General features: G+C 41.4%; 1 protein-coding gene across 6 annotated transcripts in view; it reads left to right on the top strand.

Moving 5' to 3' along the window:
• LOC111870214 overlaps positions 1-15430 on the top strand; it is an 82463-nt gene that overhangs the window by 28214 nt on the left and 38819 nt on the right. For all 6 annotated transcript variants that reach the window (XM_023862317.2, XM_023862316.2, XM_033753712.1 and 3 more), the window contains one exon: positions 1216-1382. In XM_023862317.2, coding sequence (XP_023718085.1) covers positions 1216-1382 — 167 coding nt within the window. The remainder of the gene's footprint in view (positions 1-1215; positions 1383-15430) is intronic.

Raw genomic sequence — 15430 nt, 5'->3', positions numbered from 1 at the left:
CCCGCCGGCCGCAACACAGGCTGCCGCTCGGTTATGAACCGCGCGGGTACATACCAACCCACCACGCCTTAGGTACCTCTCAAGTGTCGAGATAACGAGAACGCTCTGACTGTAGCTGGCTAAAAATAGCGACCCGTCAGATTATAGACGCGGTTCACACGAGGGCGTGTACGGGAATGAAAAAACGGTCATAACTCCGTAACCGTCCAAAATCGGACACATGTTTATGGAACTTTTTTGATCACAATGACCTAGGAAATCATCTCCTGCAGTTATGCCCTAAAGTCATGAAACACCCTGTATATGCCAAATGAATTTCGTGTTATATGCATATACTCATCCTGAGCACTAAATATTTGCATCTGAGTTTGCTGCATTATGTTTAGAGTGGAATTACACAGCATTGGGAATTTTGGGTTGGGTTTGAGTATGGACTTATCTTAAAAATATTTTTCTTCTGACCTATAGGTTCTTCGTTATAGGAAATAGTCGGATCAGAATTGTGTATTTCAGAGAACCAATTTTAAAGAAATACTTATACACAGAAGGTACCACGTCAACGCCCTTTGTACTTTATATACAGACTTGTTTCTCAATACCAGAAACGAATTCAGAGATATTTTATAATGTTAAGATTAGGTCATTTAAGTACGTAATATGTTTAGCAGTTCGTAGAGTTCTATCAAGGAAATAACACATTTAGATATTGCAACTGTTTTATTCTTGTTTTTTATGACGCTTTCGATATTAGATTAATTTATGTAACCTCAGCTGATAATAGTGGATAATTACTTTGAAAGGGTTTGAAGGAAGCGACTGTGGCATAATTTGGGGGATAATCCCGGCATTTGCCTGTAGGGACTGAGAAACCCCACTGCAAACCTCAATCAGTATAGCTGATGTCCCGGCCGAGATATGAACCAGAGACCTCGGAAACAAGGGCGCCAACCACTCGATCGCCATGATCAGTGGTATTTAACCCCCCCATCTCCAATTTCAGATAAATATTCGTATGCTAAGTAGATTTAAGTGTTTCAGGATTACAGATACTGGTGACAATTGTTTTGTCTGCGAGAATGAACAGTTTTTATGAATGTAGTAGCGTGCTTATGATCTATGTCCCAATTGTCTGACACAGGACCGAAAAAGCACGCCTTGTCTCATCATCTTGCTTGTTGCTTGCCCTACTACTGAAGTACAAACCTCGTGTTGCAGAATCAGCCAACAGGGGAATGGAACCTGTAACCTGTCGCCCAAAATTCCTCCTAGATCTGGAACTCTCGTTGAAGACCCCGACTATGACGTGTACGTGAAGAAGCAGGAGTGCCGGTACGTGAGGCCGCCACCCCTGAGCTACCCTACCCTCACGAAGCCCAAGGAGAGTGAGTACCATCATTTTGTAAGCATTCTTCAAATCCACTTTCATTACTGCAGAAAATAAAAGTGTTGAAGAGTTGTATTTTCTGGGATATAACATCATGTAGGCCAGTGAAGGTCAACACATGACCACTGTCAACAAGTCGGAAGACATTCCTTTAGAATCCAAATACTTTTTTAAAATTATACCCTATCCCTAAATTGTGCACTGCCTTTCTGTATAGTGTAAGTGTATGTACGCAGGTAACCGCGGGTAATTTGGCTCTTATAACGACTTGGAGACAATCTCTTACGACAAATCGTAATTCAGCGAGTTTTCGGAATCTTGAATGCAATTCCGGACATTCTTAAGGGGCCCATACACGTATGAGCCTGGCTCGTGAGTCCGACTCTGCTCGGGTTCCAATGAGCCAAACTCGTCCGTGTGTGGGTCGCAAAGTTGGGAGTCAGCTCATGTGTTTGTGGTGAAATTAATCCGAGCCCGGCACCCGAGTCAAGCTCGCCGAGCCGGACTCGCGAGCCAGACTCGTACGTGTACTTAAACAATCGACTTCGTTGTTCTGAATCCCGAATATACCGAGATCGAAACGGTACACAGTATTTCTGTATAAAGCTGGAAAAGCAAGTTCTGTCTGTATGAGTCTGTGTGCCCTTCCAGAAATACAAGATTTGAAAAGGTGTAACCCACAGTGCACTATAAAAATTGCATACCGCGTTCTTCGGAGTTTATTAAGCTTTAGTCTTCTTCTTCTTCTATTTCTGTTGCTCCCACTTGGAGTATAGGGCATCAGTGAAACGCTTCATTTCACTTCATATTCTTAATCTGAGGCAGTCGGTAAAATTCCTTGGGCGCGGGATCAGCACTTCGCAAGGCTGCTGCCTAACACAAACACAGAATAAGTACAAACAGACACCCATGCCGCGAGTGGGATTCGACTCACGATCCCAGTGTTCTGTTCGAGAGGGCGAAGACAGTTCATGCCTTAGACCGCCCGACCACTGTGATCTGCTTTAGCTTACTTAACACAGGAATAATAAAACGCAAATCAACGAGTCACCCATATCGAATTTCGACAACCTTAGTGTACGGGTCTGTGGGATAGATTGGCCTAAAATTCCATTTACTACCTCACGAAAACTATACTTTACTCTAGATAAATACAGACGAAAATCGGAATTTGCCGACAACTTTTAATGATTGCCATATCAGCTCCTAAGAAAATATCTTCAACGATTTAGGGACCAGTACTGTTTAACAGAGCCGATAACAGTGGCCGCGCGGCCTAAGGCATGAACTGTCTTCGCCCATTCGAACACTGGATTCGTGGGTTCGAATCCCACTCAAGGCATGAACGTCTGTGTGCGTTTATTCTGTGTATATGCTGTTCTGTATACATAGCGACCTTCGTAGGGCTGATCCCCCGTCCAAGGAATCTTACCGACTATCTAAAATTAAGAAACTGAAGTGAACGAAACGTTTCACCGATGCCTTACGCTACAAATGGGAGCAACAGGAATAGATGGATGGACGGACGAACATAACCTCACCTTAAGGCGTACAATATTATTTTGTAAATAAGGCCTAATACTTCACCACTAATAAAACAACTGCACGCAATCTATTATCAACAAGGAAGGACAACTTCTCTTGTTTCATTTTATTTATTTGCTTTTAACGACGCTGGCAGTAGTTCAGAGTATAAATGGTAAGATAATTGGTGAATGGCGAGTCTAAATATTTGGACGGAAGTGATCCTTGTCAGATTTTGAGGTACAATCTCGGCAGTTGCCTGGAAGGCCTGGGGAGAGCCACGGGAAGCTTCAGTCAGCCTAGCCGATCTCCGGATTGAGATTTTAACACGGAACCTCCCCAATATGAAACAGGAGTGCTGCCCATTTCATCGCGACTGTCGGCGGCAATTTGCATGAGCGAATACTCTCAAAACAAATATCGGCAGAGGTCCGCTCCACTTAAGTCACCCAACCGCGGAAGACACTGTTGCTGTAATCATGAACTTACGTTCCACTCCTTAAATTTCGTTTCTCTATACTGCAATCAAAATAACAATTACTATTGTCATACATATGTGCTCAAAAGCAGCACCAATTTTGATACTTATGTATGTTTGTATTAAGAATCCTTTGCTATAATGTTAATTCCAATATATGTTGTAATCACCAGAATATTAATTTGCAACATAAAATAGCGCTTAAATTATACGTGAAAATAAAATTGAGGTTTAGTTATGGGCAACTTATTTTCCATAAGTATGGAAGAGTGTCTATGAAGCACAGAATTTCTTGAAAAAAAATATTAATAAGAAATTAGACTCTGTCTTGACGGTTGTTGAAGGCATGGATGGACGTGTGTATCGTCACAATTTGAAAGGTTTGACGAGTGTATTCGTGTTCTGTGTTTTGGAATTTATTAATCGTAAATCGGTGCCAAATTAATATAAAAAGGCCGCCCCAAAAAATTTTTCTCAAAAACGTGTCTAACGATTTTGATTATATTTCAGTCATTTATGGAGACCGTATCCCAAAATAGAACTACATAGGCAGTATATCAAAATATGTTTACTAGGGGCCTAGAGTTGAAATATCGATTCTATCGAAACCGGCTTTGCCAGTCAGATGGATTTTGGTGTTGTTCAGTATTCAGTGACCAGACATAGTCTGCCTGGCGGCAATCACTTCAGTTTCCGAGGTGACGTAGCCTAGATGAGACGTATATGAGAGGGTATGTACAACGTATTTGCACCAATTTTTTTTAACTACACCTCATCTTATGAAGCTGTTATTTACAAGCGAATAAAATGTGAAGGACTAGGTGAGATATATTGAGCTTGTTCTAAGCTACCATGATGCTTCATTCGATGTAAAGACTTGGTTTCTGCAAAGCCATGAATGCAGTAAGAGTTCTCTCTCAATGTTATTCGTATGTGGGTTTTGGATTGGTAATCGGATTTATTGCACAATTTTAAAGCTCGGGACTACACTTCACAGATCACTGTCACAACGAGACTAGTGTTCTCAGTCACGTTGCTTGGTAGCGGCTTCCAACGACTGACTTTCCTCTGCTCCCAAGCTCACGTCCTTGCAAGCTGGCTACCATTTCACATCAACCTCATACTCCGACTGCTGTCTTAGCCGATATTTCTTTCAGCTGCTAACAAGTCAAGTCAAAGTCACATTGCGACTGACAGTCAGTCAGTAAGTAAGTCTTGGTGTCGAGCCCCATCTGGGGCTCATGATCACATATTTATTACTGTTTGACAGTTACGGTCTTGTTTTGTGGGGCGTCCTTTCTGACGAGAGGACGGGTCTCTCTTTTGTATAACCTGCTGGCCCCTGTCAGCACAGGCCTCCTCGGATCCGAGTTCCTTGGGACTCGCGACCATATTTTACTGTCTCAGATCTGAGACTTCTCTTTTCGTCGCCTCCTACGACTCGCAGGGTAGTGGTGGAGGTATTCGACTACGCCTCCACACGGGTAAGATGCTAACACTCAAAACTGACTCCCTTATACAGTTCTTCCATTCTTACATGAGTACAGTGATTAACGGTGGTTCTGGTATTGTTGCGTGTTTACATAGCCGTTGCCTATCAATGATTATTTCTTTGGCTCAATTATTCTAGCCGTCAGGCCTTCTGTCACAATATTCTTAACGTTAAATGACCAGATACTGTCAATTTTAAGCATTTCTACGCAATATTCAAAATATGAACTCATAATGAATATTCCGCTTCTCTCGTATCATCTCCTTCTAGGCATGTTCTTCCCTCACCATATTTCATCTCTATAGAACAGTTCGGAGATTGTTTCGGTTAGATTTGGTATTACCAGTTTACGCTAAACATTGAGGAACATTTTTATTTCTCTTCCCGGATCGCTACGCGACACCCTCTACCCACTAAAGTTTGCACTAACTTCGCTGACAAGTGGCGGTCGCTCGGTCGGTATAGTTCGCTTGCGGACTAAAACCACGGAGTCTTTTTTCCCCTGATCGATTCGATATAGTTTCCTCCTACTTTGCAAGACACTCAGTTCAACGAATTTCGATATTTCTCGAAAAGTCGAATCGTAATGGAATTGATTTAGCATGAAACATATACGAGGGCAGTATTTTCCTTTAATTTACCATATATGAAAAGGCAATTGACCATTATGCAGTGGTGTAAATGCAGTGCAGTCACTCTGTTAGGATTTACTACACTTCTTTATTTATTGCACAGCGCTGTACTGCAGACGTGTTTAGTTTGTATCAAAATGTCTTAACTGCGTGTCCTCGCATATAGTTTAGCCAGCATTAAGTTCAGGGCTGTTTTAAGGCATCGGTGGGCCCTGGGCAAAGCATGATCATGCCTCCCCCCCTCTCTTATACTTTGTTTAAAAAATATCTAGCCAGTGCGAAATATATGTAGACTAACAAAACAGAAAAAAACAGGAAAAAATTAGAAATATATCTAATCTAAAACTCTTCTTCTTCCCCTCTCGAAAAAAAGGTGGAACTTGATATTCCCGTCACACAGTTACCTTCGCTGTTGTGTATTTACATGAAATTTGTCCTTAAATTGCTTATGTTAGACTATGTAGGCACTCTCCCTCGTACTGACTGTGCTCCTGTGCTCTGTGATCAAAACGTGGAACTGTATAGCGCTCTGCATGCTAGCGACATCTGACGGGCTTATGGGAAACTTACTATGACACAGATGACAAACACTTCCGCATTCGGTAACATTTTGTCGGAACCGCGAAATAATTCTTGTACATGAAGCTAAAAGACTAGACCACAAATAAGTATGATTAAAAATAAATAAACGTTAAACCGGGATATAAGCTCGACATATTATTTAATTGCACATATTTAGAAACTAAGATCATATTTCTTGCATACGAAGAATAAAGCTTAAAAACTACCGTATTTACGCATGCATAGGCCGCACATTTTTTGCCAAAAATTCAAGAGGAAAACTGGGGTGCGGCTTATATTCGAAATATTCGAAATCACACTTCATTTAAAAAAAAATATATTCATAATTAGTAATACAGGGTGTAATACTCCTGAAATAATATTCCAAGAAAATTATTTTTTCTATAATTTCTGTCTGAAAATTGTGCTGCGGCCTATACACGCACGCGGCCTATACATGCGTAAATACGGTAATACGCCGAATGTTTGCAATTTTTAGTGAGAAAAATGTTTTTGCGTTCGTTCATTCGTCTTTCGTTCTTCTTCTTCTTCTTCTTCTTCGCAAATTCGTTTGATATTGGAAAGTTGAATTCTCAAAACTGACTCTTCATTATCCCGTTATATGCTTTGTTTTTGTTGTTGCGGAATTCAAGAGTCCATTTTCGCACTAAAATATGTTGGCCTTGGTAGTGCTCATTCCTGTGAAGCAAAACACTTTAACGTATTAATTTCTTCCTTTGAACGTGGCATTTCTAAAGCAAAGGGTCTCAAGAATGAAAATTAATTTAAGTTTATAAAAATGATACGTGTCCGGAGTTCCGTGACTAATGATAACGGGTTATGGATTGGATGATTGGATTTACTAACGCCTTTTTTACAGTCACTCTTAATTACAATCACAACAGCTCAAAATCAGTGACTGCTTAAGACTGGCTCCATTGCCCTGGACTGCGACGGTCTCCTCTTCTACTGTGACTGTCTTGGGTCTGATTTACAAGTCACTCTCTGCTGGTTTACGAATGAATTACGAATGCAGAATGACGTCTCACCTACGAATCAATCACGAATCACTCCTCATGTACGACTGACTGCTGAATTCTCTCTTACGAACGAATGAATCAGTCAGAGTCAGAGTCAGAGTCAGAGTTCGTCTTGGCAACAAGCCCCTTGAGTCTCACGACCAGTAATTTTATTTTTCCAACTGAAAACTTGCAGTTATAACTCTTATGTATCATTCTCTCTGACGAAAGGATGGGTTTGTAGTTTACAATTGCTGCTGGTCCTCGCCGGCGTAGTCATTTTCAGATCCTAGTCCCTCGGGTCTCATGACCACATTTTGCTGTTTCAGATTCGAGACTCCCCCAACCTGAAGGGCCAGGTCCCCGTATTTATATCCCCGAGGAACAGGGTGGGCCGGTTATACACCCAGGCACTGGATTTTGAATCAATCAATTAATTACGCGCCCCCTTTTATAACTTTGTGGATGACCGAATATAAGTCAGCACACCAGCAGTTCCTATATTATTCAGTGCTTACCCGTGGCTGTGGAAATGTATGTTAATTTTGTAGCAACCGTCTGGTTTTCAAGTGTTCACAACTTTTCAGTTTCGTATCCATGGAAAACGTAATTCGTAACCAGTTGATTTCATAGAATCAGTCTCTTTGCGGCAACATATTTGTTAATTCGTTTCCTAGAAACGCCTGCATGTCACAATAATAATACTTAGATTACAATTTTAAAACTGTAGTGGAAATTTCTTGCGGAACCCCTATTTTCACTTTGCGGAGACCTGGAGTTCCCCACAATACCTTCTGGGAAACACTGGATCGGAGAGTCCGCAATTGTATTCTTGAGATACTCGGATATACTCTGGGAAATTCACGCACATAGGGGCACGCGGTAGCGTAGTTAGTTGAGGCACTATGCTGCAAGCAGGAAGGTCGCGGGATCGAATCCCGATGAGGTCACTGAATTTTCAGCCGCACTATGGCCCTGGGGTCGACTCAGCCTCTTATAGAAATGAAGACCAGGAATATTCTTGGGGGTAAAGGGCGGCCGGCGCGTAGGGCTGACAACCTTACCGCCATCTGTGAGCCGATTGTCTAGAAAATATGGGAACCTCGACGTCTCACAACCCTATGGGCCTTCACGGCCTGTTACAAGGATACCTTACTTACTTACTAGGTACCGACGCGCGCATGTTGGTGGCCCCGGGCTCAATTTCTTTTCCCCCCACTAAATAAATATTTTCTGCTTGTGACAGGAAAGTACATGTATAAGAGTAGTTTTAACCACCGTAATACAATACACTGTGCATTGATGCGATAAAACAAAAAAAGAACTCGGCGGTTTTAGTTCACAAGCGAACTATACCGGCCGAGCGACCGCCGCTTGTCGCTGAAGTTACTGCCAAATTTAGCTGAAAGAGGGCGTTGCGTGGTCAGCTCAACGAATTCCCACGGCCGTTAATTTCGGTTTTCTAGACCGGAATATTAAAGCGATAAGCATTTTTAAAGCATTAAATATTTTTAAACACACAAGTAAGGAAATGTAAGACTTGTAATTGACATGTAAATTTAGTTTATAATTTTCAGTCAGTTCCTTACCTACTTACGAGTACTTCGGGATCTGTCTACCGCTGCTTCCTGCAGCCTAATGTAAAGGCAATATAATATCCAATTCTCAGATTTGCCACAACCTTCAACTGTCCTGCTGTCACTGTGAGAAATTAGGAATGTCCTTTCGTTGTGATATTTCTGAGACGATTACAGAAATATTACCTTTGGCCTTGCTGTGATTTCGGCCGAACAAAAAGTGGATTTTTTTTTTGAGAACATGATAGCTCATTAGTGCGTATTTTTTTTAGCTTTTCGTTCCGGTATGAAGATATTTCTTAGGACAAGGAGATGACTATATCTCTTAGTTTGACATTACGAATGAATGCTTCATAATGTAAAGTAATGTAATTTAAAACAACACAGCACACCACAAACACATACAGGACAACATCCAAGAACCCTCTTCTGGTGAACGACAAGGGGGCACACATTCAGCCCCCGTCAAAACAAATAATAAAAGGAACGACACGAACCAGCTTGGTTTACGAATTCCAATAGAGTTTCATCAAACCATTTATAAATATTTTGATGTATTGGAACAGCAGCTGTAGTTGTTAAGACTTTAAATTTTATACCCAATTGCATATTATTAATATTGTATGTATATATTTTAAATTTTAGAACATGTATTGTAATAGTAGCCTCCAACTGTACCGAAGTAAAGGTGTCCCTCTGAAGATGGTCTCTGAAGACCGAAATATGTAAGGGCGTGAGTAATTGAAGCAAGAAAATCTCAACCAGTCGCACTGAATGGAACTATTTAACTTTTCATAATGTAAACTCAGAATTTATTAACAAAGACATTACTCATGTCTGCGATAATATTTGAAACATTGTATCTGAACCTCCAGAAAAGGAGCTGCCTCTTTCAGAGTACACTGCTTTCTGACAGGCCAGTAGTACGCCCATCTGGTCGAGACATTTTTCGCCTTTTTCTTATGCTGAAGGTTTGTTAACATGCTCATAAATCCCAGCCACTGGCTCCTATCCTGAGCCAGATGAATCCGGTCCAAGTCTTCACACCATATTTCTCTAAGTTCCACGTAATATTACGAGTATCTTCCCACATAGGGCCTATATTTAGGGATTCCAAGGGACTTCTTCCTCCGAGCTTTCCGATTAGAGCTCCCCATACGTGCTGTATGTCCCTTCTGTGTCATTCCCCTTCATCTGATGATCCTACTGATATGTGACCAGCAGAACAAATTAAGAGGGTCTTGACTGTGTATATATTATGATCTATTTGATGACGTTTTCAATGCCTCAGATTATACAGTGTCGAAATATTTAATGAATAGTGAATTTTTATTTAGAAAAATGTAGAAATATAGAGCCTTAACATATTTTGAAACATTAATTTTGAATAAATGAGGAAATCTGTGAAAAATCTACCAGAATAGCCGATCGNCTAGGATTGTTTTGAATTAGACCATCTGGTTTTCAATTTGGATTTTGCAACAGTAATTTTTTACGTAGCAGGGTCATCAACCTTGCATCCAACCCCCCTACCTGTAGGACCAGGTCCTTTATTTATGTCCCCTAGTGACAGGGCTGTCCAGTCATACTTCCAGGCCCCAGGTTACCTTTTCATTGCCTTCAGCAACTCCCAAGGCAATGGTTGAGATATTCAAAATCCTTATCCAGACATGATATTTGCCAGAAATATAAATATGTAATACATTTAGACTTTGAGGTGGAACTGATAGGGCCGCACTATGGCCCTTGTGTCGGCTCAGCCTCTAACAGAAATGAGTACCAGGAATTAATTAAATAATTTTCCTGGGGAGTAAAGCGCGGCCGGCGCGTAAGGCTGACAACTTTACCGCCATCTTTGAGCCGATTGTCTAGATAATGTGGGACCCTCAACGTCTCACCTTATGGGCCTTCACGGCCTGGTACAGGGATAACTTTACTTTTTTCTTTACTTTTAACTGTCCCTTTAGATTTCACCCTAATATTTTTGAGCGGATAGAAGCAAACTATTACTGATTTTAGACTTTCACGGTGGTTATTTACAGACGCTCATTCTGTTCTTGGCTTCTTACACCGTGTGGTTGTGGGCGTTGTCGCCGACGTTTCGGAGGTACATGCTGCCTCCATCGTCAGGTTCGACGTATATAAGTTGGTGACTTTCTATGTATATATATATAGCATTCAGAAAAGCAAGCTGGGAGTTACATAGAATGGAGATTGGTGCTTCCTTTAGGCAAGCAGAAAAAACGGCCCTTTTAAGGGCCTGAAATTATATCTAAAATGCCATCGGCAACTGATGTTCTCGAGCGGACATCCATCCAGGTGTTTAACACGCGTAACTTTTTGGTTGTGCGTCTCGCAGCGTGGAGGTTAATTAATCGCACGGTTCATGTGATAGACCTAAATACGGAAATAGACATCAGTTCCTGGTTTACAGAATAGCACAAGATGCCGTGCAACTTGTGCTGGTTCGCTGTGCAATTTCCTCAAATTAGTGGACATTTAATAAACGGGAAACCAATTTCCACGTTTGTCGAACAATATTCAAATGCCAACAACAACAACAAAACATTGTAGGCCTAGTATATAAAGGTCAGTTCTTGTTCACAAAAACAAGTGACGTAACGGTAGTCAAGGTCGGGAGCGTGCCTAGATTTTATTACATCCATCAAGGCCTCTTGTTGCATTTGTCTCTTTTTTCTTCACAGCAAAACACGACTCATTCCAAACAAAGAATACATTTACTTCGAATCCCCAGGGCGTAACTGCATCTTGCTCTTTCGTATCTTCCACACTTCTCTCGCTTTCTTTGTTTCTTCCCTCATATATTCGTCCATTGTTATCTGTTTGTTTTTCTCATTGCTTGTAATCAGAAATGGGCGATGGATTTTGATACGAAATTTTGAGGCAACAATTACATTTCTTGAACGCACCCACAATCCTGGTATGACTACCTGATGGAAACTGTGAAAAGGCTAGGGAGTGACATATTTGGATTCACCTGAATGTTCGTACGTGACGATGCTTAACTCAGATTCCAGCTTCATCATTTAGAACCTAAAATTTGTTTTGGGTGACCATTGCAATTTTCTTGTTAATCATCTTTCCATTTTTGTTAAGGCACACAGCTGAAATATAAAAACTCCGTAGTCCGCAGGAGAACTTTACCGACCGAGTGACCGCCGCTTGTCTGCAAAGTTATTGACAACTTTACCGGATAGAGGGCGTCGCGTGGTCAGTGCAACGAATCCCCACGGCAGTTATTTTTTTGTTCTTTTAGACCGGAGCAGCTATTTCCTTGAAATAGTTCCTCAGTTATCCTCATGAGGCTGAGTGGACCCCGTTCCAGACCAACTACTTCTCAGAAAATCTGGTAGCGCCGGGAATTGAACCCGGACCTCTGGAACTCTAACCACTAGACAGCAGAGGAGGTCTGCGTTTGTAGCATATCATTATAACCTACATTCAAACTCACAAATCCTTCATACATTAATACCCCACTTTCCCCGATTTTACCAGTCGCTAATTTTAGGCACCCAGTATCCAGCATTAGGTTCTAACCCGCGGAGTTTTTCCCGTAAGTTTACGCAGGCCTGTCACGGTAGCCGAGCTGTCTGAGGCTCGGAAGCCGGGATCTTGGGTTCGAATCTCACTCAAGACATGAATGTTTGGTATGTGTATATGTTCATTCTGACTTTGTGTTAACCTGTGTTTAGGTAGAGGCCTTGCGATGAACCGATCACTCGTCCAAGGGGTCCTACCGTCTGTAAAATGATCAAAATGAAAAAAAAACGAACTTCCACACCGTAAAGTATGAGAGGAACGGATTAAGTAAGTAAGTAATTAAGTTTACGCACTGAAGCAAATTCTTAGCCCCCGCACTAAAGTTTCCACATTTATTGGATTGAAGACTAATGGCGTTCGAAGCACGACTCCTAGCTTCTAGGTTACCACTGCGGCACTTCTTGTGATACCTTAACTGTGTGTGATATTTAATTAATTTTTACCAATTCAATATGTTGCTACATATGGCATTTTTGTGTGGTTAGTGAAGCAACAGGCAATTTTGTCTTTTAAAGAGTGTCAAGAGCGGCCGCTGTTACCGTGATCCCGAATTTCCCTAAGTCCTTGTTCATGACAGCCGCAATATTTCACAAGAACGCAACAACCGCATTGGCGCGGGATTGCTGTTTTATGTCAACTTATTGTTGTTTTAACACAACAGCAGCAATTACTAATCCAGTGCCATCTGTAGGTAGATCTAGGTAACTGCTTCCTGCGCGTCTTGCCATGTAGAACATGGCCTTCTGCTCGTAACAATAGAATAACCATCCCTATGGTACAGATCACTCGGAAAGCAAATTGTTTACCAATTAGCTACGAAAATTATCCGTATATACCAGAAAATATATTTCGTATATTCCAAGCACACAAAAATAGAGACAAGCGTTGAATGATTCCATTGTCTGATATTTATCTTTCGTTCATTAATATGGGGGACGCGGTAGCATAGTTGGTTGAGGCACTATGCTACAAGCCGGAAGGTCGCAGGTTCGAGTCCCAATGAGGTGATGTTTTTCCCCCCATTTACCTAATCCATCCAACCGCACTATGTCCCTGGGATCGACTTAGCCTCTAACAGAAATGAGTACCAGGAATTATCCTGGGGGGTAAAGGGCGGCTGGCGCGTAAGGCTGACAACCTTAACGCCATCTGTGAGCTGATTGTCTGAAGAAAATGTGGGAGCCTCGACGTCTGACAAGGGATACCTTTACTTTACTTATCCCTGTAACAGGCCGTGGAGGCCCATAGGTTTGTGAGATGTTGAGGTTCCCACATTTTGTAGATAATCGGCTCATATATGGCGGCAATGTTGTCAGCCTCACGCGCCGGTCGCCCTTTATCCCCAAGAAGATTCCAAGAACATTCCTGATACTCATTTCTGTTAGAGGCTGAGTTGACCCCAGGACCGTAGTGCGGCTGGAATTATTAGGTCAATTGAAAAAATCCAGTGACCTCGTCGGGACTTGAACCCACTATTTGCCGGCTTGTAACATAGTGCCTCAACCAACTACAATACCACGTAGCTTTATATTTTTCTTTCATGAATATGGGCGTACAGATATCCTCTAAAGAACGGTATCTATGTGAAATCTTCTATCAAGAACTTTTCATTTCCATTAGAATATATTTATAATTTGAACGAACCACTTGATGCTGTCAGTTTACAATATCAGAAGTACTACTAGGCCATGACAATTTTTGTATGAAACGTGTGACATATCCTATTGTAATGGTCAGTGCCATATGACGTCATGAATGACATATCCAGTATTGTTACTATGGCGACCCACATCCTGTAATATGAAAATATTTTTATATTCACCATGCAATATTACGGGCGCAAGAATGGTGTAAAAGTCTGTTTTATCTTCCGCAAGTGAGTAATCAATGCACCGGCACTCTAGCAATGTACTACTAGCACTACAGCAAAGAGCAGGAATGCTTGATGGCCACGTCAAAGAACACAGAGAACAGAAGACAAGAGTTGAAAAGTTTCTTCTTCGTGACCGTTCACCCTTCATTGGGCTTGATCTTTTGTTGCAGGCATAAATACTCGTATGTTGGCAGAAATACTCCACAGTACCGATCTCACAGAACATAGGTATTTGTGTTCTATGTTCCGTGAAGTATACACCGTACTGATAAACCGTACACATAAACGTCGTAAGCATTCCGGGACCTTAAACTTAAAATGCTGCACCAGGAAAATCAGAGTTCAGTGGGTACAGAGAAGGCATAGCGACTTGAAGAATAAGCTGACTACTAATTCCCGTACAGTGTCAGCGTTAAAAATATACGTAATTCCCGCTGTTATCTCGGCCTCGTGCTTGAGCACAGGGGCATCTTAGCCCTTTAAAAACAGAAATTTTTGGAAGAGTACAAGGGAACGTAAATATTAAAATTAATCTCAATTTACCCCAAAAGTAATGTCGGCAACACAGAAAAATATGGATATAAACAGTGTGAATTTTGTTGGATCTGAGATTACCACGGCGGTGTCTGTGATGTGTTAGCTTTCGGGATGCGACACCTTACAATCCCAGAGATCCGTCAAGCACTATATGGACCTTCCCGTATTTTCACGCAGATGGTTTTCCTTCTGTTGACTAGTGTTAATAGTTTCAAAGTGGCTTTTCAATTGATGGAGTACAGAGAAGAACACGGATCTGCGATTCAAATTATGTGGCCAGAGGTGTGAAAGAAATTAAATTTAAGTTAGAATGAAAGTTCAATATGACAAATGCATGAATCAGAGAATGGGTGGAAAGTTTCAAAGGACGGTTACACCAAGTGTCGTCTGAGCAATTTTATGACTGTATCCGGGACAACTGAAGAATAAGGATTGGAGAAGTATAATTTGAAATAATCATCAGTCATACAAAGAAGAGACATAGAAATAACCGAACGGTTAAATAAAATGTATCCAGTGAAAACAAAAACAAACTCCGTTGCCTGTAGTCCGCAAACGAACTATACCGACCGAGCGACCGCCGCTTGTCGGCGAAGTTAGTGCAAACTTTAGCGAATTCCGAGTGTCGCGTGGTTAGCGCAACGAATCACCACGGTGGTTAATTTCGGTTTTCTAGACCGGAGCCGCTATTTCCTTGAAATAGCTCCTCAATTATCGTATCCAGTGATGATGTGGTTATTTTTTTCTGGATTTATAAAAAGTGTGCGTTTAACTTTCTGTTTTCGCCGTAGA

The sequence above is a fragment of the Cryptotermes secundus genome, unplaced genomic scaffold (genome assembly GCF_002891405.2).
Source record: "Cryptotermes secundus unplaced genomic scaffold, Csec_1.0 scaffold1182, whole genome shotgun sequence".
NCBI classification, from domain to species: domain Eukaryota; kingdom Metazoa; phylum Arthropoda; class Insecta; order Blattodea; family Kalotermitidae; genus Cryptotermes; species Cryptotermes secundus.
The sequence above is the reverse complement of the archived record's forward strand: the minus strand, read 5'-3'. Positions and strand labels throughout refer to the sequence as shown.